At 51.6% G+C, this 12,669-nt stretch overlaps 1 protein-coding gene across 1 annotated transcript in view; it reads right to left on the reverse strand.

The window, feature by feature from the left end:
• Window positions 1-12,669, reverse strand: part of UBR4 (ubiquitin protein ligase E3 component n-recognin 4) — a 76,193-nt gene that overhangs the window by 1,098 nt on the left and 62,426 nt on the right. The window contains 13 exon segments of the mRNA XM_017735073.1: window positions 31-193; window positions 1,074-1,164; window positions 4,600-4,824; window positions 6,602-6,796; window positions 7,738-7,863; window positions 8,189-8,331; window positions 8,740-8,853; window positions 9,076-9,294; window positions 10,108-10,207; window positions 10,677-10,775; window positions 10,777-10,845; window positions 11,152-11,342; window positions 12,441-12,560. Of these exon segments, the coding sequence (XP_017590562.1) occupies window positions 31-193; window positions 1,074-1,164; window positions 4,600-4,824; window positions 6,602-6,796; window positions 7,738-7,863; window positions 8,189-8,331; window positions 8,740-8,853; window positions 9,076-9,294; window positions 10,108-10,207; window positions 10,677-10,775; window positions 10,777-10,845; window positions 11,152-11,342; window positions 12,441-12,560 (1,855 nt within the window).

A 12,669-nucleotide genomic window follows, 5' to 3' on the forward strand; every position in this document is an offset into this window, starting at 1 on the left:
CAGAATAAAAAGGGAAAAGAAAACCCCCCCCAGCCACATCCAAAAACTCGGAAAACGTTTCCACTGGCATGAATTCCTCCTGGAAGGTTTTCAGGGCCTTGTCTGCAGCCTCGTGTATTGGCATGTCGTTGTGTCGGATGAACTCAGCCAGAGAGAAGGACCAGCCTCCCTCTGTGTTACTGGTAGGCACCTTCTGACAGGGGACAAGGACACCAAATCAGGCCAAAAAAGAATTATTTAATTTAAAAAAAAAAAAAAAAGAGTTACTGCAAACCCTGGTGCCGTCTCCCATCGCTCCTGGATTTCCATCCCTGCCTCTTGCAAACAACCACCAGAGGAAGAAATTCCCCAAGTGCAACTTCAGGACCTTTTGTTACAGAATGAAACAAGGTCCTGGGCATTTTCTCACCCCGAGTACTGACCCCTCTTTGGAAGCTGCAGGTTTCCTTCTGCCCCCACCTCCTTCCTCACCCAACCACTTCCCTGGCACAGCCTGGAATGTCCTTCCTTCCATGAACAATGAACAGGAAAAATAAGCAAATACACAGCACAGGAGTGCTGCCAGCTGGGAAAGTCTCTCAATTCTTCAGCTACTGAACTGCAAGGGGTACAAAGAGAACAGGCAGCTTCCTGTGGCCTTTCTGCTTTTACAAGGTGCAGAAGAAAAAAGAAGGAAAAAATCCTTCCCTGGGAGGGTGGGCAGGGGTGGGATATTGGGAAGGAATTGTTCCCTATGAGGGTGGGGAGGCCCTGGCACAGGGTGCCCGGAGCAGCTCGGGCTGCCCCTGGATCCCTGGCAGTGCCCAAGGCCAGGCTGGACATTGGGGCTGGGAGTAGCCTGGGACAATGGAAGGTGTCCCTGCCCGTGGCAGGGGTGGAACTGATGGGCTTTAAGGTCCCTTCCCACCCAAACCATCCTGGGATTCTGAGAAGTTTTGTTTCCAAGGACCTTGGAGAAAGGGGCTTCAAAAAAAACCTTTGCCTTCTGTTTCAAACTCATGTAGCTGCTCAGGTGAGAAAGCTGCTAGAGCTGAACTGGGGCTGCTGTAGAGGAATCCCAGTGCTCTCCTTACCTTGAACATGTTGTAAATGAGATCTACAAGTGCCCAGAAGAGCAGCCCCGAGCGGTACGTGGCGTATTCCTTCACAGCCTTATCTGCCAGTCTGGGAGAAGGAAATGAGGCTGGAGTTAATCCCTCTATGAGGCTTTGATAACCCCCTGATGAACTGCAGGAAAGCTGAACAGCCACAGAGCCCAGCAGGGACATGCAGGGGATGGCTCTGAGTGAGCCTGGCTGGCTATCCCTGGCCGTGAAACACACACTGGGCACCTGAGATTCTCTGTGCCACCATCCCTGAGGCCGGGCAGTCCCTTTGCTCCAGCTGTGCTGTGTGGCCAGAGCAGGTTTGCCAGTAAAACCTCATTCCACAGGAAGGAAACTAGCACAGAGGGACGTGGAGGGCTAAGACTGCAGAGGAAGCCAACAGCAGAGTAGGAAAAAACAATGTTCAGCCCTTGTTTGTGTGTTCACTGCTTGGAGAACAGCAGATTCCTGAAGGAATAACCAAACCCAGGTCTCACACACAGGAGGCATCAGTGACAGAACAGCCTTGTGCTTGTAACTCATCAAAGCATTTCTGCAAGACTGAGGAAATACCTCGTCCTCGAAGAAATGGAGGAATTTCCATTTAATATCTCCTTGGTTATTCTCCTGCCAGGAAAGGACTTCTTCTGGAAATCCAGCATCTGGATTTAGAGCGTTAGGAATGCCCTAAAAGGTGCAGAGCTGTGCTGGGACAGCAGCTCCCAAAGTCTGCAGGATTAATCACAAACAGGTTCTGGCAAGGCGGAACCTCCTGCCAGCAGTTCTAATGGGTTTGGAATTTTCTTGCCTGTGCTCCTCAGGTACATCTGCCCCATCACGTGCTGCTTCCTGCTCAACACTTTGGAGCTTTGGAAAAACAAAAAGCCCTTTTTTGTGCACCTAGGACCAGCTCAGCTGCTGCTGCTGTGAGTCAGCAACACAACAGGGGGCCCCAACTGCAACCTGCCCCAGGCTGGGGCTTTCTGGGGGGAAAATGAACATTTTGCTGCTCTTATTAAAGGCTCCATTTGTGTGTGTGCCCTGAAAACAGACATCTTAGTAGGTGGCAGCCTGCTCGGGCAGCTCAGCTTAATTATTTAAAGGAAACCCAATTAGTAAAGGTGACTAAATTTCCACGGGATGAAGAGCAACTTAGAGCGAGGCTAATTCTGGCCTCCCAAATACTGCAAGCCAGACTTTTCTTTTCATGTGAATGGGTTTGATCTAATTGGAGTCTGCTCCTTTAATTGAAAACTGAAAGGCCCTTGTGGGTTAGGGCTGTAGTTACCTTCTGGAGCTGCTGTGTTTCATTCCTGGGAGCTGGACAGGGACTGCCAGCAGAAAGCCAGACGTGGACACTGGGGAAGTCTCGCTTCCCTCAGGAGCATTTTAGAAAGGTCACAGTGAAGAGCAAAGGGGAAAAAATCAAAAGGATCTTTTCCTTTCAAGTCCCAGAAGAAACCTACACTGAAAAACATCTGTAGGGTTTTTTAGCCAGAATTCTTGGTTCAGTAGCAATGAACACTCGGATCAGTTCTTTGGGATCTGTAAATCACATTACAAAAACAGAACAAAGCCGGGTCCATCCTGGTAATTTCATCTTTGGGTTTAAACGGGAAGTGTTTCCAAAACAAGGGAGCTGCTGAGCATCTCCCCCCTGGTACCGGTGGTCCCATCACTCCTGGCAGAGCCAGAAGCCCTTTTGGGCTCGATTCTCCCCAAATCTGACACTGAGCTGAGGAGCTGGGTGGGCACCTCCCCACAGGACAGGGAATGTGGGGATTTGCTGCCTTGGAATGAGGGAACGCAGAGCCTTGCTGCACCTTCCCGGGATTCACAGGATGTGTCCGATCTCGAGCGGATCCTCAGCTGCTCTGAGATGCACTGAGGCTCCTGCAGCAGCTCCTGTCCCTCTCTGAGACTCACAGGTAGCAGCGAGTCCTTGAGCGGCCCCAGCCCTCACCCTGCTGTTCTCGGAACGGAGCTGCTCCCAGACAACACCCTGACCATGGAATGCTCATTTTAATCCTCTGCATGCAGACATCACCCTGGTGTCACAGCCGGTGCCTTCCTCTCTGCCTCAGCCTACAAATTCCAGATATTGGCACTTATCTGCAGAGCGCTTCACCAGCCATCGCCCTCTTCCTGATTCTCCACAAGAATAAATAAGCACGGCCCTTGGAAATCAGAATTGCCATACTGCAATTTCTGAGAGGCTTTATCAGAGGGAGGCTTTGTGCTCCCTTAGTCTGCAGAGATTAAAGAAAGCCCTTGAATAAACCTTGACATAATTCCCGAGCACTATTTCTGAGTGTGTTCCCCTGAAATTCCAGAGATTGGATGCTTTAGCTGGAAGTTCCTGCCTCTGCCTGTTCCAATACAGAACCATTTGGTGAGGGTTTAAAAAGCTGCAAACCCACCCCCTGCTTTGTTCTGCCAGCCCACAGGAAGAGCTGCACACCCCTGGGCCTCCAGGACAACATTTCCTGGATCTGCTGGACCCCTCCTCTTCCCCAGGATTCAGACAGGGAGCTGGAAACAGGGAACAGGAGCCAGGGGGAGCTCGAAAGCAGCACAGAGATCAATAGAGGAGCCCCTTTCAGAGCTCTCTCCTTTTTCCAAGAGCACTGGTTCATGCTGGGTTTGTACAACTACAATGTAATGACTTTATCAAACACCTAATTAATGTCATCAACATAAGAATGCCCTTTAAGGCGACTTAGAATAATAATGAATTGATTCCTAATTATGACAGCTATTTCAAATCATCCTTTCAGAAACCGGAATTCCCTTTCCCTCTCTGGAAATATTGTGCCTTTGTCAGGCAGGCACAGCCACTTATTCTCGTGCTTCAAGTGCCTGACAGCTGCTATTGATTTTTTTCTTTTTAAAAAGCAACGGCATTTGATTTCTATTTCTATTTTTCTATTTGAGGGAGGCTGGAGTGCTGATCAAAAGGGCCCAGAACGAGCTTCTTTAGCGAGGCAAACAGGGAGTGAGGCACAGCTCGGAGACAGCTCATGGCTGGAGCTGCTGCAGTGCTGAGCTGGGGGAGGGAAGAAGGAAAAGCATCGTTTCCATTGATCAGCTCATTGATCCACTCCAAGGAACACCCAGAACCGAGTGCTCCTGGGCTCAGGGCCAGGCTGGACGGGGCTTGCAGCAACCTGGGCTGTGGGAGGTGGCCCTGCCCATGGCAGGGGGTGGCACTGGGGGGGCTTTTGGGTCCCTCCCAGCCCAGCCCAGCCCAGCCCAGCCCAGCCCAGCCCAAGCCAGGCTGGGACTCTGCAGCTCTGCAGCACTGAGCGCAAAGGTTACTCAGAGGGGTTAACACCCGGTGTAAACTACACGCTCTCCCCGTAAGCTGCGGTGGCTCTGTGACAGTGACATGAGCGGGTGTGCCAGTGACACGAGCGGCTCTGTGACGGTGACACAAGCTCTGTGACAGTGCCAGTGACCCGCGGGGCTCTGTGCCAGCGACAGGAGCGGTGCCCAGCCAGGGCAGGGGACTGACCTGCTGGCTCCGCCCGGGGACACCACGCGCGCGTGGGAGGTGACGAGGAGGCGCCGGAGGATGTCCCCGCGGATGGCCCTCCACCTCTCCGGGGGACAGATGTGCAGGGCCAGCACGGTGTAGTAGTGGGGCCCGTCCACCTCGAAGGCGCTCTCCACCCACTTCTCCCGGGGCTGCTCCAGGAAGCTCTGCAGGTTCTTCTCCTCCCGCGAGGTCGCCCGGGTTCTGCAACACAAGGAAAGCCTCAGGGGCTGCTCCGGCCCCGGTGGGCTCAGCTGCTGCTCCCCAGGAGCGGGGCGGGGCTGCCCGTGCCCCCTGCACAGGGAAACAGCTGGGCACCACCAGCTTCCCCCTAATTCATCCTCTGGCTGAGGATCTGCTCCCAGTGAAGCACGCAAGCCCAGCAAACACATTTTCCTTGGAGCTGTGGGTGCCACTAGAGAGGTTTGCCAGGAAGCTGCCATTGCCCCAATGGAAGACAACACCACTGTAGAGGTATTTTTCCCTTTTTTTGGAGAAAAAAAACGGAGCCAGGCCAGCCAGGCCGGGCACTGGAGTGGAACCATCTCCCATGGGACACCGCACAGCGACTGCAGCTCCTGCAGCCAACCCGGATCCATTTACACAACTCCTCTACTGCAAAAGCAACCCCTGGGAAGTCAGAGGCCAAACCCAAACCCCAGAGACACTGCACTTACTGCAAGCTTGTATCAATATAATTTTACAACCTTCCTCCTTTCCCCCAGAGCTCCAGTGTCCCAGGAGTCCTGACACCCCAGAAGTGACAGTGCAAACCATGTGCCACAGGAGCCTTTGGGAAGCTGCATCACACTTCACCACACCCACGGCTCTGCTGCACCAGGAAGAGGCTGACAGCCAGGTCAGACCCTTGGTTTTTAAGTGAGATAAACTAAACTCTCCCTATCAAACATCAAGCAGCATCCCAGCAGATAAAGCTGTCAGGATTGTGTGACCTTCTCATCTGCTGGAAGATGCAGCTGGGAGCCAAGCAGTAGCTCTTTGTTTTCTCCATTTCGTATTAAAAATTCTGTCTGGGAAGTACAGAAGGCGTTTTTCCACGTCTGCCCAGTGGGTTCTGGGCTCTGTGGTGCTAACAGCAGCCTAACAAGATGAAACAAATAGTTCCATTTATTTGTCTCCCAAAGGCCTGGAAAAACAATAGCACAGGGATCTGGAGATAGATATTAAAAACAAAAGACAAATTGTATTACAGCCAAAACCTTGATTAGTTCCAGGCGGGAAAGTGAGAGGGATTTCACTGCATTGCATTTGGAGTGACCTTGGTGCATATTTTAATATTTATACCCTCATCTAATTAGTATTACTTACTAATATCTAACTACTCAAATAGAGGATAAATATGGGCATCCCGTTTTTGCAGGATCAGAACCAGCTCATGCATTCCAAAGCATCTGGGTGCCTACGGATGTGGCCATGTAGCCTCAATGTAGTGCCAAAGCACTGCTGTTTATTGGTAAAAACCAAAAATGATAGCCCAAAAAAATAATTAAAAATATCAGGAAAATCTGATGGACCTGAACCCTCCTCCAGGAGAATTCCAGGATGTCAAATCTGGAAACAAAACTGTGTTATTTGAACACTGAATAAAATGATATCAGGGTTAAGTTTTCAACTAACAATTACTTCATCGCAGTGTCTCTTCTGCCTGCTCAGGAGAAAATTAAGCTGGCAGAGTTTCTTTAATGTAATAACCCTGTTGCTCACCCCAGAGGTAATAATTACATCTAGAATGGAAAGAGAAGCTAATTCCCAATTGCTTTTACTCAATAGGCTCCCTGTTATCCAGCATGTCCAGGCTTCACTCCCAACAATGTAAATCCTTAACAACCTACTTAAGATGTGCAATCCCGTTCCTCCTAAAACTTTGTGTGATTTCCCATCTTTCCTGCCCCGTGCACAAAGCAGAGCCCAGAGTGCAGCACTCAGAGCTGAGGGAGGGCAGGGTGAGGGTGGCACTGACGTGTTGAGCACGTAGAGCACGGTGTGGATGATGTAGGGGATGAGGTGGATGTTGCTCTCCCGGCCGCCTCCCCCGGTGTCGATGCTGAACGACTGCTCCATGGCGAAGCGCAGGAACAGCAGCTTGATGTCGTGCACGTTGAGCTGGTACGTGGGCTCCCTCTGCCCCGTGCACTCCTGGAGGTACGTGTTGTGTCTGCAAAACAGCAGGGAAACCTTCAGCAGGCTCCTCCTCGCACAGCACAGCCCAGAACCCGAGCAAGGATGGCCCAGAGAAAGCGTTAGAGAGTGAAGAGGCTGCACAAGGGCAGCCCCTGCTACCTTGGATTAACCTCCCCATAGGGAGCCTCTCGGCTCACTCTGGCAAATCCAATTCCATCTGCAGATATCTGTCCACTCATCAATACTGTTTTCCCATGTCCACAACCTCGGATACAGCTCCCTGGCTGAAATGCTTCCAGGAGGTTACCACTCCTGATCCCACAGAATCCCACACTGGGATTGGGAGGGACATTAAAGAGCATCCAGTGTCACTCCTGCCATGGGCAGGGACACCTTCCACTATCCCAGCTTGCTCCAAGCCCCATCCAGCCTGGCCTCGGACATTTCCAGGGATGGAGCAGCCACAGCTTCTCTGGGCATCTTGTGCCAGTGCACACCCCTCCACAGGGAAGACTTTCTTCCCAATATCTCATCTACACCTACACCCTGTCAGGTTCAAAATTTCTAATGTGACATTACAAACCCAGCACGAGGTGAACCAGAATCCTGCCAACAGCATCTCCATCTGCTCCAGGTAGGTGCTCAAATACCTCACTACCATCCCAGAGAAGTCTGGAAATCTACCCCAGGGAATCCACTGGCATCAGAAGGTTTCTTTCATACAAAGGAATCAACATTGCACCTTCAGCAGTGAGTGGGGGCTAAGGAGGCACCGAAATTATTTACACAAAGCCAAGGAGCAAACAGACACCTGTATTTTTTAGGAGATTCACTCTTGATGGTAGAACCTGAAATGGCTCAGTTTTACCAAGATTCAGCTGCACCACCCCTGATGCCAAGATTTCAGAGGAGTGTGTGGCAAGGCTCTGACTCACCCACATGCAACCAGCTGGGGAAGAACCTCTCTGTACTCACCGTGCCAAGCACGTGGCAAAAGCAGACTCAGGCACGTGGGGCCCCCACACGGGCAGGAGCCCATTGCACTTGGTGTTGGCATTTTGCAGGGCTGCGCTCTCCCACTCCTCACGGCCCCGAGCGAGTCTGCACGGAGAAAGGGAGCACGGCGGGCAAGTCAGGAGGATGCAAGCTTTTGTCTAAGGAAACATCCCAAAAATGACAAGCCCACAGCTTCTCTCAAGGCTGGCCTTGGCAGAGTCCAGGCCTGGATTCTGCCAAGGCCAGCCTTGAGAGAAGCTGTGGAAGCAGACCCTGACAGAGAAGGGAAGAATATCAAAGCAGACCCTGACAGAGAAGTGGCTGCAAAGTGACCAAAAACCAAGCCCACCCACCCCGAGTTCCACGGTGAGTGTCGTGACCCCAAACCACCCTGAAAGGCCCTGAGCCCCAGGCTGTGGGCAGCCCGTACCTCACAGCTGCCAGGTGGCAGTCGTAGTGCACGATGTTGAAGTGAGACACGGTGCTGTAGCCCTGCTGCTTGCGGGGCTTGTTCTCAAACTCCTCGAGTGCCACGCGCTTGGTGAAGGTGTAAATCCCCAGTACCTTGGTGGGCTGCAAGGACACACAGCTGGCTTAGAAACCACTCAGCTCTGCAACAGGTCACATTTCCTGCTCTTTCCACACCACACTGAATTGAATCTCTCCCAGTCTCAACCTCAAGCTTAAACTGATACTGTGTTAAAACTGCTTAAACTGATATTTGTATTCACTGAAAACACACTTCCACTTCCCAGCCACCTCTGGAATTACTGATCTCAAGAACCAGCCCTGAGACTTCTTGATCTTCCAGTGCCAACACTTGTGCAGCCAGACACTGGCAAGTCCCCTTAGGAGGTGAGAGGGCTCTGAAAATGCACCTCCCTTCACCTGGAACTTCTATCTCCCATTACCTGAAAACTGAATCTCCCTTTACCTTGCATCTCCCATCCACCATGACATGGAACTTTTAGCTCCCGCTACCTGGAACTTGTATCCCTCCCGGCAGATGCAGCAGGTCAGTCCCGGTTCCTCTATCAGCTCCTCCATCTGTTTAAGCAGCGCAGTCTTGGTCACCACCTGGCCCTTCTCATTTGTCTGGAAGAGAGAAAAGCTCAAGCAGGTTAAACAGAATGACAAACCACACCAGCCCCACCACTGGCACTGGAATGCCCATCCCACTTCCCAGCAGCCGTGTTCCCTCTCCGGCAGCACCAGGCAAGCTGGGGGCTGGAGCTCTGCAGTACCCATCAAGAAATCATTTTACACACTTCCTGATGAGGCACTCTGAAGCAGGCACGGAAAAGACCCAGCCATTACCGTCATGCCCAGGGTGCCCAGGGCCTTCTGCCTCATGGCCATGGCCATCCTCTTCTTCTCGGCGCGCGTCTCCTTCCGCGCGGCATCGATCTTCTTGTTCACCTCGGGGTGTTCCCTCAGTGCCTCCAGGAGGTTCTCTGCCAACGTCCCAATCCCTTCGTCACTCGACACCTGCTCCAGTTTGTGCAGGTTGGTGATGGAGTCTGTTCCTATTAGCACCTGGCAGGGATGGGAACGCAGCACTGCTCAGGAACAGGGGCTCAGGACAGGGCCTGTCCCCTCTAATCCCATGGGGACAGCAGCCCTGAGCTGCAACAAGTGTCTTCCTTCCTTTTTTAATGCCCCTGAGCCCTAAAGCTGTGTGTAACACTGGGGCAATTCGCCTCTCCGCTGGCCATTACCAAGAGCTCAGATGGGGATGTTGGATAAAACATTTATTTTGTGGTAAGACACTGTATTGATGCCTTCAGACACCAACAAACATGCCCTGAGGAGCTTATCAATAATTACCTTCTTTTCACATCGGTGTGTCAGTCTCACACCATGCAGCAGGAGGAAATACTGAAGTCAGAATCTCTGACTTTTCCAGATGATGCCCCAAGCTGCCCAGCAGAGGCTCAAGGCATCAAGACAAAGACACAAAGTCACGTTCCCAATCTTGTCGTGTGACACACAAAACCCAGAGGATGCTCTGCAAAGGCAGAACTTGCCCAGGGAATACCTGAACAGCTTCCATATCTATGCCTACTTTGGGATTCCCAACGGGCTTTCATATTCTTGGAACAGGTAAGATCAGGAGAACTGGATCTTCTCTCTGCTTTATCCCCCTAAGAAAATTCCCATCAGACTAGAACCAACATCTTCGGGCAGAGAAAAGCTGTGAGCAAACCTGTTCCAGCTATGGTGAGGATGACAAAACCCAAGAGAAATGAGTGTAGAACCAACTCTTAGAGGAATTAACCCTCAGCTCCAGGCCCAAAGCAGAGTGACCATGCAGGCACGTCCCCCATACCTCCCGGGCAGTCTCCTCACCTGTGTTGCAGGGTGCTGCGTCGCAAGGCCTCGGAGCAGGCGCAGGATAAAAGGAAGTGCAGGTCGAGATAAGAACTTCTTCCATATGTCTGCATCCAAACTGCACGGAAAACCAGAGGCAGCAGCTGAGGGCCAGTGTCCCAGCCAGCAGCACGGCTCCAGGCTGCAGGGAGGACTCCCTCCCCCGTGTCCCTCGTCAGCTAATTAATGAAGGGACAGCCACACTCCCACTTCCAGCTGTGCACAGCCACGGTGCCAACTCTTAGCCTGGGGAATTTATGTCCATGAGCTGGCCACCAACAGCAAAAACCCTGTTGCCGTGCAACAGGAGGGGACAGGCAGGAAACACGAGGATGGTGATATCCAAGGAATCAGCTTGGATGGGTATCAAATGGGAGGATTTCAGGCTTTTTAGCTCATCCCTGTATGTGCACTGCCTCACCAGACCTCTGAATGCTCCTGAATGTGCACTTGTTCATGGATTTCTTGGGAGATTGTGGGGATGGAATGAGGAGGATGTCCAGGACAGTCACACACATTAACCACGCACATTAAATAGTGACTCTTACTTCTTTGCACTGGGAATGTGCTTTTTCATGTAATCCAGGGCATTCTGTGTGATTCCCTTCTGCAGGATGAGATCTTTCAGCTGATGGCCGTTGCTAAAAAATTCCTGCTGCTATTTTACAGAAGCAGTCTAAGAAAACTTTATCATCTCCACTGTGCTCCTCATCATACCTGAACAAAGAGAAGAAATGGTAACTCTGCCTGTAATTCTCATTTTCATTATCACTGCATGATGTACCTGCCCCAGCTCAGAGACTCAGAAAAGCCACTCAGGCCCCTGTCACCTCACAATACTCTCTAAGGACCTATTTCTCCAGCTAGAGCTCACATATTTCTTTCAAAAATGGCTTAGAAGTGAAAGAGGAAATGAAGCTGAAGCCTGGCATTACACTGGAGTAAGCACCAGTGAGGAAATAAAGTAGAGACGTGGCAGTACAGCTGATTTCAGGGGCTTTTAGCTGAACTGTGCCAACGTACTTGTCGAAGTTACAGTAGGGCTTGAACCGATCCACCAGGATCTGCATCTTCTCCATCTCCCCGAAGGACAGGTAGGGGATGATGCGCAGCAGCCCCTGCAGCACGCTCAGGTTGGAGCGCACGAAGGTGCTGTTGATCTGGTCCAGCAGCATCACCAGCTGGTCCTTGTCCCCCGTGAGGAGCAGGTTGCCCTGGGAAGGAAGAAGAGCAGGATTTACATTCAGGAATCAATCGACAAGAAAATCCTCACTCTGGTAGCTGGAGGACTACTCCAGTTGTGAAGGGATAGTTGCTGATAAAAATAAAACCCAGCCTCGTTCCCAAAGGTCTTGTGGGATGGTATTGATGCCTTAGGTTTTAACTTTTAGATTTTTCAAATCCTGTACTGCCTGGTGTGTCACTCTGAAGCTGAAGTGTGGCCTGGTAGCTGCTGTTCTCTCACGCTGGTCAGACATAACAAAGCCTCTCTAGGTTTGCTCTTCAAGGACACCTCGATCGTCCCAGGCCCCAAAATGTGCAAACTAAAAGGCTCTGAAGAGGAGGGGCAGACTTGGGGTAATTACATCATTAACTGAAATTATAATTGGAGAATTAACCCTGACATGCAAATGGACCGAACTTATAAAAGTGTGAAGGACCCGTGGCCCAGGGTCCAACTTGGGTGTAGCCTTTGGACTGCCCAGGGTGTGCCTTTGAAGGCCCTTTGAAGGCCCTTTTATTCTCTTATTTTTGTCTAGCCTCTGCTTTCAGGTGGCCACCTCAAGGCATCAGTATCAACTCCTCTAGCTGACAGCTGCCTTATTCCACCTACTGTTAAAGCATTTTCCAGGCAAAAGTCTAATAATTCCAACCCAAAGCACACCAGATTCCTGTCCACCCACAGCTTCAAAAGATGAGTGAGAAACTCTTCTTGTTGTCAGTCTGGTTGAGATTCATTTTATTCTCAATTAGCTGGAAAATCAATCATGTTTTCAACACATACAAAAACACTCCAAAAAACAAGGCCAAGCTGTGTCTTTTCTTGTCTCTCCCTGGCCTGTGGCCCAAAGCAGGAAGGAAAGGATCCAAGCAGTGCCTAACAACCCTCACCCAACCGTGCAAGACCCATCCTAACAAAGCCTTGCAGTGCTTTTGCTTCAGGGCCCTCCTTGAGCCCTTCCCCAAGACCTGCCAGAAGTGTAAGGAGGCTCAGACTCCATCAGCACCCCCCTGCAGCTCCTGGAGCTCAGCATCCCCGTGAGCAGGGATGTGCAGTCCTGAATCCCAGGCAACGGGCCCCGGGCACTCACCTTGTCCTCGCTCAGAGGCTCCGCGTTGGATTCATCCAGAATGATCTCCATGATGCTGAGCACCTGCTCGGCCACAGCTGCTCCCCCACTGTCCTTGCTCTCCTGCTCAGCCACCAGAGCCTGCAAGACATGGGGGCACTCAGGGGAGCCCCAGCAGCCACTGGTTTGAGTGGGGGCACTCAGGGGAGCCCCAGCAGCCACTGGGTTGAGTGGGGGGACTCAGGGGGAC

The sequence above is a fragment of the Corvus brachyrhynchos genome, unplaced genomic scaffold, assembly GCF_000691975.1.
Source record: "Corvus brachyrhynchos isolate BGI_N302 unplaced genomic scaffold, ASM69197v1 scaffold525, whole genome shotgun sequence".
NCBI lineage: Eukaryota > Metazoa > Chordata > Aves > Passeriformes > Corvidae > Corvus > Corvus brachyrhynchos.